A 12,179-nucleotide genomic window follows, 5' to 3' on the forward strand; every position below is an offset into this window, starting at 1 on the left:
ACTGACCAATCAGCGTTCATAAGCAGAATGCTAGCGTGTTATGGGCAACAACAACTCAACCTGTAAGAAATCGAAATGACATAAGTACTCGTTCATTCAACTTTCGAACTATAACCCATGTTGAACTTGCAAAACCTACAATCAAATCTGAGATTTCTCAACGGCGATCGGGTGAAAGAGACAAATGTAGCCGTCTAGTTCCATAGACTCCCATTAATTTTGCACTCGGGCGAATGCCCCCAGTGGAACTCTGGTGGAACTACAACCAAAATTCGATACAATAGGACTTAATAGGTAGTGGCCAGGCTCTCCGTAGACGGGCTCTGGTTGCATATTGCTTCTCCGTGTTCACAAGTTTCAGTCCTTTCAATATAAAAGTCTTCTCTACTGACTGACTCACTCATAAAGACAATCTTTGCCACCATCTCATGGTGAAATAATGTAACTTCTGTTCCTGTTCACGGTCAGGGACTATTCTTTCCAGCTGAAGGAAGCCTTTGTGATTTTACTTCATGAAAGTTGCATTGATATATATTTTTTAGCTTTCATTTTTGCATCGTGTGGTAACTCTGCTTCGTGTCATGCCTAACAACTCCCTTTAGCTGTGACTTATTTACGATACAGCACAGCCACTCGTACCTTATTGCTTACATGCTATGTGCTTTGAGACATGAGGTAATTTAAAGGTGACATATTATGCCGCTTTTCACAAGATGTAATATAAATCTATGGTGCCCCCAGAATGTGTCTGGGAAATTACAGCTGAAAATACAACCCAGATCATTGATTAGAGCTTGTCAAAGTTTCCCCTTTTTGGGTGTGAGCCAAAACGCGCTGTTTGTGTGTGTGTGTCCCTCTAAATGCAAAAGAGCTGCTGCTCCCCGCCCCCCGTTCAGAAGACGGATGATCCTTTACGCGAGCTTCAGATACTCCGTCAATAACAAAACACGCAAATTTCAGTCAAATTTCAGAAATAAGTAGCGGAGTGCAGCCTTACGGAGAGACTCAGGAAGAGGTTGCAACTTTTAGACTTAACCTGGACGTTTCTGAATGGTTAGTGGATACAGTTATGTAGTTGTTGTGGAGTTACATTGATTCACCTCATCGACTTGAATGTGGCATCATGTTTAACTTTTTTTGGTCAAATAGTGCTCTGTGCAGCCAACGACAGAAGAGTTTGCATGCTTTGCTCAAACTTTTGCCATTGCGTTAGAACTGGTTACACTTTTGTCGCTAGCGAAAACCAAATGGCGGCGCCGTGTGTGGAAACATGCAGATTAAAGGGATACTTCACCGCTGGAAAGATGAATGTGTATTTTAAAATTGGGTCATGTATGTAGTAGAAATGTGAAATTATTTTAGAAGTTGGTACCTTCTAGACGGAGAAAAGTCAGAAAATGTATTTTTGGCTCATGTGGATGAAAGACAACTCCCAGAATACACTTTCTTCACTGCCCTACGAGGCCACGCCTACCAGTTACAGAGGCCAGTATCGGAAGAGTTGATACAAAAAGGTTACTAGTTGACTCGAAACTGAAAAGACGCCGTTTTATCGTAAATTTCCGTTACGAGTCTGCCCGGGCTCGTCCTCCTGACTGCCGGGCCGGTCTCGCTCCTCTGCTGCCTCGATCCTCCATCGTCCGCGGCTGTTCCTCGCAGTGTTGCGGCTCGTGCGGATTTCGGGATGTCCGCCATCCGGCTTTTGGTTTCTGCGGTCGCCATTCATTATGTTTAAATGCACACCTTTTGTTTCATTCGGACTGAATTCATTCCGATTGGTGAATCTGAATGTAGTGTTTACACGAACGGTAAACAAGTGAACGGTTGATGTGCGTTTTAGCATTGCTAAGAAAAAATAAGTGTGTAAGCATAGTCTGCGGAAAGTATTTCTACATCCCAATATGTGCGTGGAAAATTGTGCATGCATATTTCAGTGCCCGTTTTGTGCGAAGATGAAAACAGAGGTCTTTCGTTACAAGACGTGTTTGGGTCTTGGTGAGGTGATTTTTTACCTTCCTAAAGCACTAATGCCAATAAGCCATTAGGTGAGAACAGCCAAATGACACTGGAATACCAAAAACACCAACACTACAATCAAGCAATTGTCTTTGTTTTTCCACAGAAACAAAGAGAGAAGTCTTAAAATGTGAGATTTATTTGGTGAAAAACAGGGAAGAGATCCCATACATTCAATGGTTAAATCAGCACACTTTATGCAAGGCCACATTCCTTATGAGCCCCCATAAGGTGATGAGGATCCCCCCATATGGCTAGAACATTTGCCATCAGGGTGAGTTTGGTGACAGTTTTCAGCACACACTGGAGACTTGGGCGGTTCGCCGGCAGGCTTCACTGGCGGCTTGGGGTGTTCTCCGACAGGCTTCATTGGAGGCTTGGGCTGTTCGCCGACAGGCTTCATTGGAGGCTTGGGCTGTTCGGACGCAGGCTTCACTGGCGGCTTGGGCAGTTCGGACGCAGGCTTTACTGGAGGCTTGGGCTGTTCGGAAGCAGGCTTCACTGGAGGCTTGGGCTGTTCGGAAGCAGGCTTCACTGGAGGCTTGGGCTGTTCGGAAGCAGGCTTCACTGGAGGCTTGGGCTGTTCGGAAGCAGGCTTCACTGGAGGCTTGGGCTGTTCGGAAGCAGGCTTCACTGGAGGCTTGGGCTGTTCACCGTTGGGCTTCACTGGAGGCTTGGGCTGTTCGCCATTGGGCTTCACTGGAGGCTTGGGCTGTTCGGAACCAGGCTTCACTGGAGGCTTGGGCTGTTCGGAAGCAGGCTTCACTGGAGGCTTGGGCTGTTCGCCGGCAGGCTTCACTGGAGGCTTGGGCTGTTCACCGTTGGGCTTCACTGGAGGCTTGGGCTGTTCGCTATTGGGCTTCACTGGAGGCTTGGGCTGTTCGCCGTTGGGCTTCACTGGAGGCTTGGGCTGTTCGCCGTTGGGCTTCACTGGATGCTTGGGCTGTTCGCCTGCAGGCTTTACTGGAGGCTTTGGCTGTTCGCCGGCAGGCTTTACTGGAGGCTTGGGCTGTCCGCCGGCAGGCTTCACTGGAGGCTTGGGCTGTTCGATGGCAGGAGTCAATGTAGGATTCAGCGGTTCAGATCCAGGCGTCACTGGAGGACTCGGCAGTTCAGCTGCAGGCGTCTCTGGAGGATTCGGCAGTTCGGCTGCAGGCGTCACTGGAGGATTCGGCAGTTCGGCTGGAGGCGTCACTGGAGGATTCGGCAGCTCAGCTGGAGGCGTCGGCAGCTCGGCTGCTGGCGTCACTGGAGGATTCGGCAGCTCGGCAGCTGGCGTCTGCGGTTCGGCTGTAGGCTTCACTGTATGGATACAGATAATCCGCTTTAATCCAGTCTCAGATATACAGCATAAAACACAAATTGCAAGTTTCTTATTTTAAGTATTAATCGTAATTATCCATCCGGTGCTGGTTCGGCTGAATACTTTTGACACATAGAACGGTAAAGCAATAAAATCAAACAAGATAAACTGAAATAAAGCCGACCCAAACACTAATATAATAACATATCACATACCTGTATATGGAGCCATACACTGATGTCCACATCCATTGCTGCAGCATTTCTCATTGTTCGGACAGTCACTGTCATAGTAACACAACTCGGCACACATTCCTGCTCCAGACTTTGTGCTTGGACACACCCCTGGCTTTGCTATTATACAGACACATGACAGAGAAACCACATCACTGAATACTGAATGTCTCATTCACCACTTAAAAAATGTAAGTTGTCAAAGATGATCAGATTAGTTTTGACAGGAATATTCAGTCTTTCTACTTCGTAGTTTGACGTTTAGTTCAAAGTGTTACTTGCGGTTTCTTTGCAATTGTGAAATTTACTAGCAATTTCTGAGTGAACACTTGTTTATACACCATTTTTTCAGTCTTTCTTTTGGAATATCTTTAGCATCCATCAATAATTAAACTCACTGAAAACAGGCGGCACACACGCAGTCCCACAGGGAAATTGACAGCATTTGTGTCCTCCAGAGCAGTCTCTATCACGAAGACATCCTCGACGGGACGGCACGACGGTCAGCATCGCCGGACACTGACCGGACACTACAGAAGAGGATTCAAGAGGATAGTTAGGGGAGACCAGGAAGTGCTGTATAGCTTGTTTCAGCATTTGCAAGTCAGGGGTTTTGCAATACGTGCCACAAACTTTAATATAATATTCACATTTATCAGCTTCAAATCAAAGTAGCTTAGACATCTACCATTTATCACTAAACTGCGTCAATTAGTTTCAAAGACTGAGAGTGCCGTTACAACCTATAGTTGGGCGAGTAATAGTGCAATGCTGATAGAAAACATGCACACCAGTAAATATGTGGTTTATACATTTACTGGTGTGTAACTAAGTGTACGTCTTCAAAAATTGTTATGCCATCCCCATGACCTCCCTCATTTCAAGCATTTTATTAGGCTACACAACACAAGAAAAGTTATAGCTCCCCATGTTAGAGGCTATTGAAGGCCTAAATAGTTGTTCAAATAGGGAAAACAAAACATGAAGCAGAAGTTTAAACTCAGGATTGATGTCTATGTGGTAACAATTGTGTAACCATATAGCATTAGTTGTCTTGATTTACAGTAAACTAAAATACTACATTAGTGATTGTATGGGTTTTACTTGTACAATGAAATAAATGCATAAACTTATGACAGGTTTGCATAATTAAAGCTTGCTTATTATTGAAACTAAACCACCATACGAAGTTAAACTTCCGCTGGACGTCTGTACTTTTGTAAACCAATGTGCTGAGATGGGTCCAAGTCATATTTTGTAAGGCACTTTCTTCGGGCTGTGCAATGAAGCTAAAAGATCTTCTCACCTACGACTCCAGCGCCTGTTGTGCTCAAACATGCAGACAGACACAATAAAACAGCACTAAACAAGCAGTACACTCGAGCTGTCATCCTCATGACCTGCGATCTCACAATCAACTCTGCTAGAAGATGTGCTGAATTAGTGAGTCAGGAGGGGCGAACAGGAAGGAACACAAAACTACAATGAAAAACTGTGTCGCTGCATCAAAACATCTGCTAAATCCCACAACAAACACTGTAAAAAGGGTTTAAAGAGCTTCTTGAAAACAAGTTTTTATAGATCCAAGGAGGTCTAGGTAACTCCAACCCTGATGAATCTCACCTGCCTGTAGCTTTCTAGTAGCCTAATCTTGAAGACCTTGATCAGCTTGTTCAGGTGTGTTTGATTAGGGTTGGATGTCGTAATAATTACAGTAATTAGGAGATGATTGAGCGTTTGCCAAAAGAATCTGTAGTGGTCAGGTGGTACAGCGGTCAAGTGGTACAAGTCGGAGTAGTACCAAAAGTTTTAACCGTAATAAAAAATCTGTTTGAATGTCCTCTGCGATATCTTGTCCTTTTAACAGTTAAGGGGTTCTCCAGTGCCCTGACGCACTAGTCATTTTTCAGTTGCATCAGAGAATGTCTAATATGGGGAGAACTGCCACTCTCAGTAAACTTCCGGCTTCTGAACTGGTTGCAGTTCCACTCTGGTTCCATATGAGGGCGCTCACAGGACGAGTGCAGAATGAATGGAGGTCTATGGAGCTATACCCCTCAAAATCCACTTTTCTCGGGATATAATTTTTTGTCTAGTAATTTGAATGTTGTTTTCGAAAGGAGATGCAAAGAAATTACACATTGCTGGGTGTTCGATTTTTTAGAGTCACTTATTTGCTTTAAAAAGTATTTTAAAATGTCAATGACGTCATACACCTCGTACGACCAGAGATACTGCTTTATGGCAATCCTTCAGTCACTGTGGTGCTTTCACGCTTTGCAATTTCTTTTCTCTCAAGGCATCGACAACACACCTGACACAGGTAAATACACGTGCTAGAAGAGTTTTTGCTAGAAGAAATTCTGGTCCCGCTTCGGATGCCACGATACCATCAAGCGGTATCTCTGGTCGTAATCAGTCCTTCACTGACCAATCAGCGTTCATAAGCAGAATGCTAGCGTGTTATGGGCAACAACAACTCAACCTGTAAGAAATCGAAATGACATAAGTACTCGTTCATTCAACTTTCGAACTATAACCCATGTTGAACTTGCAAAACCTACAATCAAATCTGAGATTTCTCAACGGCGATCGGGTGAAAGAGACAAATGTAGCCGTCTAGTTCCATAGACTCCCATTAATTTTGCACTCGGGCGAATGCCCCCAGTGGAACTCTGGTGGAACTACAACCAAAATTCGATACAATAGGACTTAATAGGTAGTGGCCAGGCTCTCCGTAGACGGGCTCTGGTTGCATATTGCTTCTCCGTGTTCACAAGTTTCAGTCCTTTCAATATAAAAGTCTTCTCTACTGACTGACTCACTCATAAAGACAATCTTTGCCACCATCTCATGGTGAAATAATGTAACTTCTGTTCCTGTTCACGGTCAGGGACTATTCTTTCCAGCTGAAGGAAGCCTTTGTGATTTTACTTCATGAAAGTTGCATTGATATATATTTTTTAGCTTTCATTTTTGCATCGTGTGGTAACTCTGCTTCGTGTCATGCCTAACAACTCCCTTTAGCTGTGACTTATTTACGATACAGCACAGCCACTCGTACCTTATTGCTTACATGTTATGTGCTTTGAGACATGAGGTAATTTAAAGGTGACATATTATGCCGCTTTTCACAAGATGTAATATAAATCTATGGTGCCCCCAGAATGTGTCTGGGAAATTACAGCTGAAAATACAACCCAGATCATTGATTAGAGCTTGTCAAAGTTTCCCCTTTTTGGGTGTGAGCCAAAACGCGCTGTTTGTGTGTGTGTGTCCCTCTAAATGCAAAAGAGCTGCTGCTCCCCGCCCCCCGTTCAGAAGACGGATGATCCTTTACATGAGCTTCGGATACTCCGTCAATAACAAAACACGCAAATTTCAGTCAAATTTCAGAAATAAGTAGCGGAGTGCAGCCTTACGGAGAGACTCAGGAAGAGGTTGCAACTTTTAGACTTAACCTGGACGTTTCTGAATGGTTAGTGGATACAGTTATGTAGTTGTTGTGGAGTTACATTGATTCACCTCATCGACTTGAATGTGGCATCATGTTTAACTTTTTTTGGTCAAATAGTGCTCTGTGCAGCCAACGACAGAAGAGTTTGCATGCTTTGCTCAAACTTTTGCTATTGCGTTAGAACTGGTTACACTTTTGTCGCTAGCGAAAACCAAATGGCGGCGCCGTGTGTGGAAACGTGCAGATTAAAGGGATACTTCACCGCTGGAAAGATGAATGTGTATTTAAATTGGGTCATGTATGTAGTAGAAATGTGACATTATTTTAGAAATTGATAACTTCTAGACTGAGAAAAGCCAGAAAATGTATTTTTGGCTCATGTGGATGAAAGACAACTCCCAGAATACACTTTCTTCACTGCCCTACGAGGCCACGCCTACCAGTTACAGAGGCCAGTATCTGAAGAATTGATACAAAAAGGTTACTAGTTGACTCGAAACTGAAAAGACGCCGTTTTATCGTAAATTTCCGTTACGAGTCTGCCCGGGCTTGTCCTCCAGACTGTTGGGCTGTTCAGACGCAGGCTTCACTGGCGGCTTGTGCTGTTCACCGACAGGCTTCATTGGAGGCTTGGGCAGTTCGGACGCAGGCTTCACTGGAGGCTTGGGCTGTCCGGAAGCAGGCTTCACTGGAGGCTTGGGCTGTTCGCCGGCAGGCTTCACGGGAGGCTTGGGCTGTTCGCCGGCAGGAGTCAATGTAGGATTCAGCGGTTCAGATCCAGGCGTCACTGGAGGATTCGGCAGTTCGGCTGGAGGCGTCACTGGAGGATTCGGCAGCTCGGCTGCTGGCGTCTGCGGTCCGGCTGTAGGGTTCACTGTATGGATACAGATAATCCGCTTTAATCCAGTCTCAGATATACAGCATAAAACACAAATAGCAAGTTTCTTATTTTAAGTATTAATCGTAATTATCCATCCGGTGCTGGTTCGGCTGGATACTTTTGACACATAGAACGGTAAAGTAATAAAATCAAACAAGATAAACTGAAATAACAAAGCCAACAAAGCACCACTCCGTCAGGCTATCCCGCAAACCCCCCCGGGACTTCCTAACACTGATTAACCCTTCAAAACAACAAAACAGTCTTTGACCAGCGCCCACTGTTAACCTCATCAGTTCAAGAGAACACGCACACACACACGAACCTCGGGAAAACAAACGTTCACCACACGGTTCAACGTGTGAAGGACTCTGCATACGCACACACATACACACACACATATGAACCTTGAGGGACTTTCACAACATCTAACACCTCACAAACAAGCCACGGATTGTTTAACAGATGTTTGACCAAAAGTCCACTTCCTGTTAATTTCATCAATTCAGGAAAAACGCATAGTAATACCCTTGAGGCTCATCGAGGACAAAGCTCACCACGTGTTTCGAACTTTGAATGAACTGTGGAATAACTTTACACACACACCAAACACGAAGACACTCCATCCCTGGACATTGTGGTCAAAATCACCCTTTCCAATGTATTTTGAAATGTATTTGTGTTGTGTTTCATGGTCACTATACGACAGACATAACTATAAGTTTTATGGTATAATTAAAAGTGAAATGCTTATTATTATTAAGAATCATGTAACTCCTTGTTATCAAATCACAGAAACATGATCCGTGGTACCGTCTTGTTCAAGAAAAACCACTGGTGTTGAATTCTTAACTCAAAGTATGAAATTATGCATTCTGCCATTTATATCAGTTTATAACAGATTAAATATCCGCTATACCCCGTCCTAGGAGGCGTGTACCTATAATCTTCACTAAAAGCTTTCTTTCGTTTGCTTTCTAATTTCGTTTTTATTCTAAGTCTTTATTTTCTTGATAATCTACCTCAATTTGGTATTTTCCTTAAAATACCAACTTAACCAACTTAAGACTAAGTTATCTTTGACAAAGTTCGCGTACGCTCTGCAGCCGAGTAACCCCAGAGTGCAGTCTGGACGATGGGGCGGGGCGACACTTTGGGCGACACTAAACTTTCACCCAAATTTATTTGGATTATTATACAGCAATCTTATTGGCCTAGACGATTCAAGCCTGAACATGCGCATCCTTTATGTACTATTTTTGTGAATGATTTGTCCATATTAAAGAAATATTAAATGCTAACTCTAATCGTATCTTATTATTGGTTTACTATGGTAATTTTAGCTCAGATCTATTAGCTAATGTTTTATTGTTAAGACGCAGAATAGACAAAGTTATTGTTTAAAAACGAACTCTTGGTGAAAGCACCTCAGTGTAGGCCTACTTAAAGGATAATTCCGGTATTTAACACCTTGAGTCTATATTGTAGTTTGTTTTGGATGAACAAGAGTGGTGGACAAATTTTTTTTGACAATGGTTCCTCTCTCGAGTTTTTGACTATAATAGAATTGGCCATGGACCCATTTAACATTGGAGTCAATGGGCATGTCCGAAAATGTCATTAAAACAACCTTTAACATTAGTTTTCAAAACTGTTAAACTCACCGAGTGGTTAGTGGTGTTCATTGATGATTATAAACAATATATCGTCGCAATATATGATTCCAATCCGTTTATTTTGATATAGTGGAACTATTTTTTCAGACACTTCACATCCGTGTAACTTCCGCTCAATATTTGAATCTGAAGCGTTAGCACACTCCCGACCACTTGATGGCGATAACCGATGTTTATGTCTCGCGGGACACTCAAAATCGAGCGGGTCCTCCATAATCCACTTTTCATAATCCATGTTACAAGTAACAATTAATGAAGGTTTTGTTTGTTTATTTCGCTTACTCTCCCGGAGCACAGTTGCTTTGCTCGCTAGCCTTATGAGAAACGGAAGCGAGCAAAAAGACTACATCGACCAAATGTAAACAGCCCCCTTTCCGTTAGCGCATTTATATTAACGAGCACTCAGTCCTTCAACAGAATTCAATGGGATTTTACAAAATGATGAATAAAACATGACAGAAACTGTATTTCGCAACACTTTTTGTTTCTGGAACATCAACTAACACCACTAATCACTCGGTGAGTTTTGAAAACTAATGTTAAAGGTTGTTTTAATGACATTTTCGGACATGCCCATTGACTCCAATGTTAAATGGGTCCATGGCCAATTCTATTATAGTCAAAAACTCGAGAGAGGAACCATTGTCAAAAAAATGTTGTCCACCACTCTTGTTCATCCAAAACAAACTACAATATAGACTCAAGGTGTTAAATACCGGAATTATCCTTTAATAGAGCTGTTTTCATATTTCCATCAGGTTCGGTGGATCAGCTCAAACTCAGGATTTTACGCAAATTATGATAAATCGCTGTATTAAAGGAAAGACATCGGACAAACCCGAACGCAAGAAGCTGATTTTAAATGTTATATTTAAAAAAAAATTATTTAAAGCACTACTGTTTTTTGTTGATTTTTTTTTACGAGATTTGTTCTCCAATGCTTGCAAGTGGAAATAAAATGTTTAATGGCAAACTCATATTTCCTTATTGTTTACCTGTTAAAATAGTTTAAAATATTAACACGGTGTGATGGAGAGTCTGAGACATTCGGATCCATTTGCAGTAATTTTATTGAAATACACAATGAAGCAAAGAGACAAGGCAGACTAGGAACAGGCAAGGGGGATCCAGGAATCAGAGTGGTTACCAGGCGTGGGTCAGGGCAGGCAGAGAACGTTCGTGAAGGATCCTTGGAAATACAGGCTGGGGTCGGAGAACCAGGAATACTTGGGTAGATATAGAGATCGCTTGGAAATGAACGCCGTGGCAGAAACAAGACTTCGCAATGAAGGTGAGTTGGGAGTGTGCATATAAAGGGAGCTGAGAGAGTCAGAGTGAGAACAGGTGCGCTGATAATGGGATGGGACAGGGCTGGTAGATAATGAGTGTGAGGAGGTGGAAGATGGGAAGTGCAGTCCTAGTACTCAGGGGAAAGTGATCTGATGCCGCCAGAGGGAGGCGATAGAGGTCGTTCCGTGACAGAGCCCCCCCCCTGCGAGCGGCTCCGGAAGCGAGGGCCTGGACGACGACGGGGTCTCCCTCGGGGTCTAGGAGCTGGACGGTCAGGGTGGTCCCGATGGAAAGTGGTCAGAAGCGCAGGGTCCAAGATGTTCTGGGACCTCACCCACGAGCGCTCCTCAGGACCGCACCCCTCCCAGTCGATGAGGTACTGAAGAACCCCGCCGCGCCGCCTGGAGTCCAGAACCTCCCGAACCTGGTATATCTCCTCGCTCCCGACGTCGATGGGAGGAGTACTCCTGGTAGCGTCCTCTGGGTTGCTCTCACTCCTGGGTGTAAAGGCGGGTCTGAGAAGAGAGACATGGAAAGTGGGTGAGATGCGGTATGAGGCAGGGAGTGCTAACCTGTACGAAACGGGGGTGATTCGTCTAAGGATACGGAAAGGTCCAATGAAGCGGGGAGAGAGTTTTTTGCAAGGAAGTCGGAGACGAAGGTTCTGAGTGGACAGCCATGCCCACTGGCCCGGCCTGAAGAGAGGACCGCCTCTTCTGCGTCGATCTGCCGGTCTTCTGAACTGACGCACAGCACGCTGAAGATGGACGTGGGCAGTGTTCCAAGTCTCCTCACTCCTCCTTAACCAAGTGTCCACCGCAGGGAGATCTGTGGGATCACCGGACCAGGGGAACAAGGGAGGTTGGAACCCCAGCACCCACTGGAAAGGAGTGAGACCGGTCGAGGGCTTGCGGAGGGAGCTCTGGGCGTACTCAGCCCAGACGAGGAACCTGCTCCAATCCTGTTGATTCTGATGGCAGTAGGTGTGGAGGAAACGTGTGAGGTCCTGGTTAAGTCTTTCCACCTGTCCGTTGGCCTGTGGGTGATAACCAGAGGTGAGACTGACGTTAATGTTAAGTTTGCTACAGAGTGCTCTCCATACCCGAGATGTGAACTGGGTCCCCCTGTCGGACACCACGTCCTCGGGTAGGCCATATAAACGGAAGACGTGTTGAAGGAGTGACTCAGCGGTTTGGAGGGCTGTAGGCAGGCCGGCCATGGGTATGAAGCGGCATGCTTTGGAGAAACGGTCCACCACGGAGAGGACGGTGGTGAAGCCCTGGGAAGATGGCAGGTCGGTGACGAAATCCACTGCAATGTGGGA

At 44.6% G+C, this 12,179-nt stretch overlaps 1 protein-coding gene across 3 annotated transcripts; it reads right to left on the reverse strand.

The window, feature by feature from the left end:
• Positions 1 to 2,073: 2,073 nt before the first annotated feature.
• On the reverse strand, positions 2,074 to 5,180 carry LOC306999450 (uncharacterized protein). Of its 3 annotated transcripts, XM_079614128.1 has the most exons (5): positions 4,859 to 5,180; positions 3,951 to 4,082; positions 3,535 to 3,672; positions 2,519 to 3,318; positions 2,135 to 2,451 (listed from the first exon to the last, which is right to left on the reverse strand). In XM_079614128.1, exons 1-5 carry the CDS (start codon positions 4,947 to 4,949, stop codon positions 2,449 to 2,451), a joined length of 1,164 nt encoding a protein of 387 aa, XP_079470254.1. In that variant the 5' UTR covers positions 4,950 to 5,180; the 3' UTR covers positions 2,135 to 2,448. The 3 variants fall into 3 exon arrangements, with proteins under 3 accessions (XP_079470252.1, XP_079470254.1, XP_079470253.1); XM_079614126.1 differs by having other exon boundaries at positions 2,074 to 3,318; XM_079614127.1 differs by lacking the exon at positions 4,859 to 5,180 and adding an exon at positions 4,739 to 4,852 and having other exon boundaries at positions 2,140 to 3,318.
• Positions 5,181 to 12,179: the final 6,999 nt, after the last annotated feature.

Source organism: Phoxinus phoxinus, assembly GCF_949152265.1.
Source record: "Phoxinus phoxinus genome assembly, chromosome: 1".
NCBI classification, from domain to species: domain Eukaryota; kingdom Metazoa; phylum Chordata; class Actinopteri; order Cypriniformes; family Leuciscidae; genus Phoxinus; species Phoxinus phoxinus.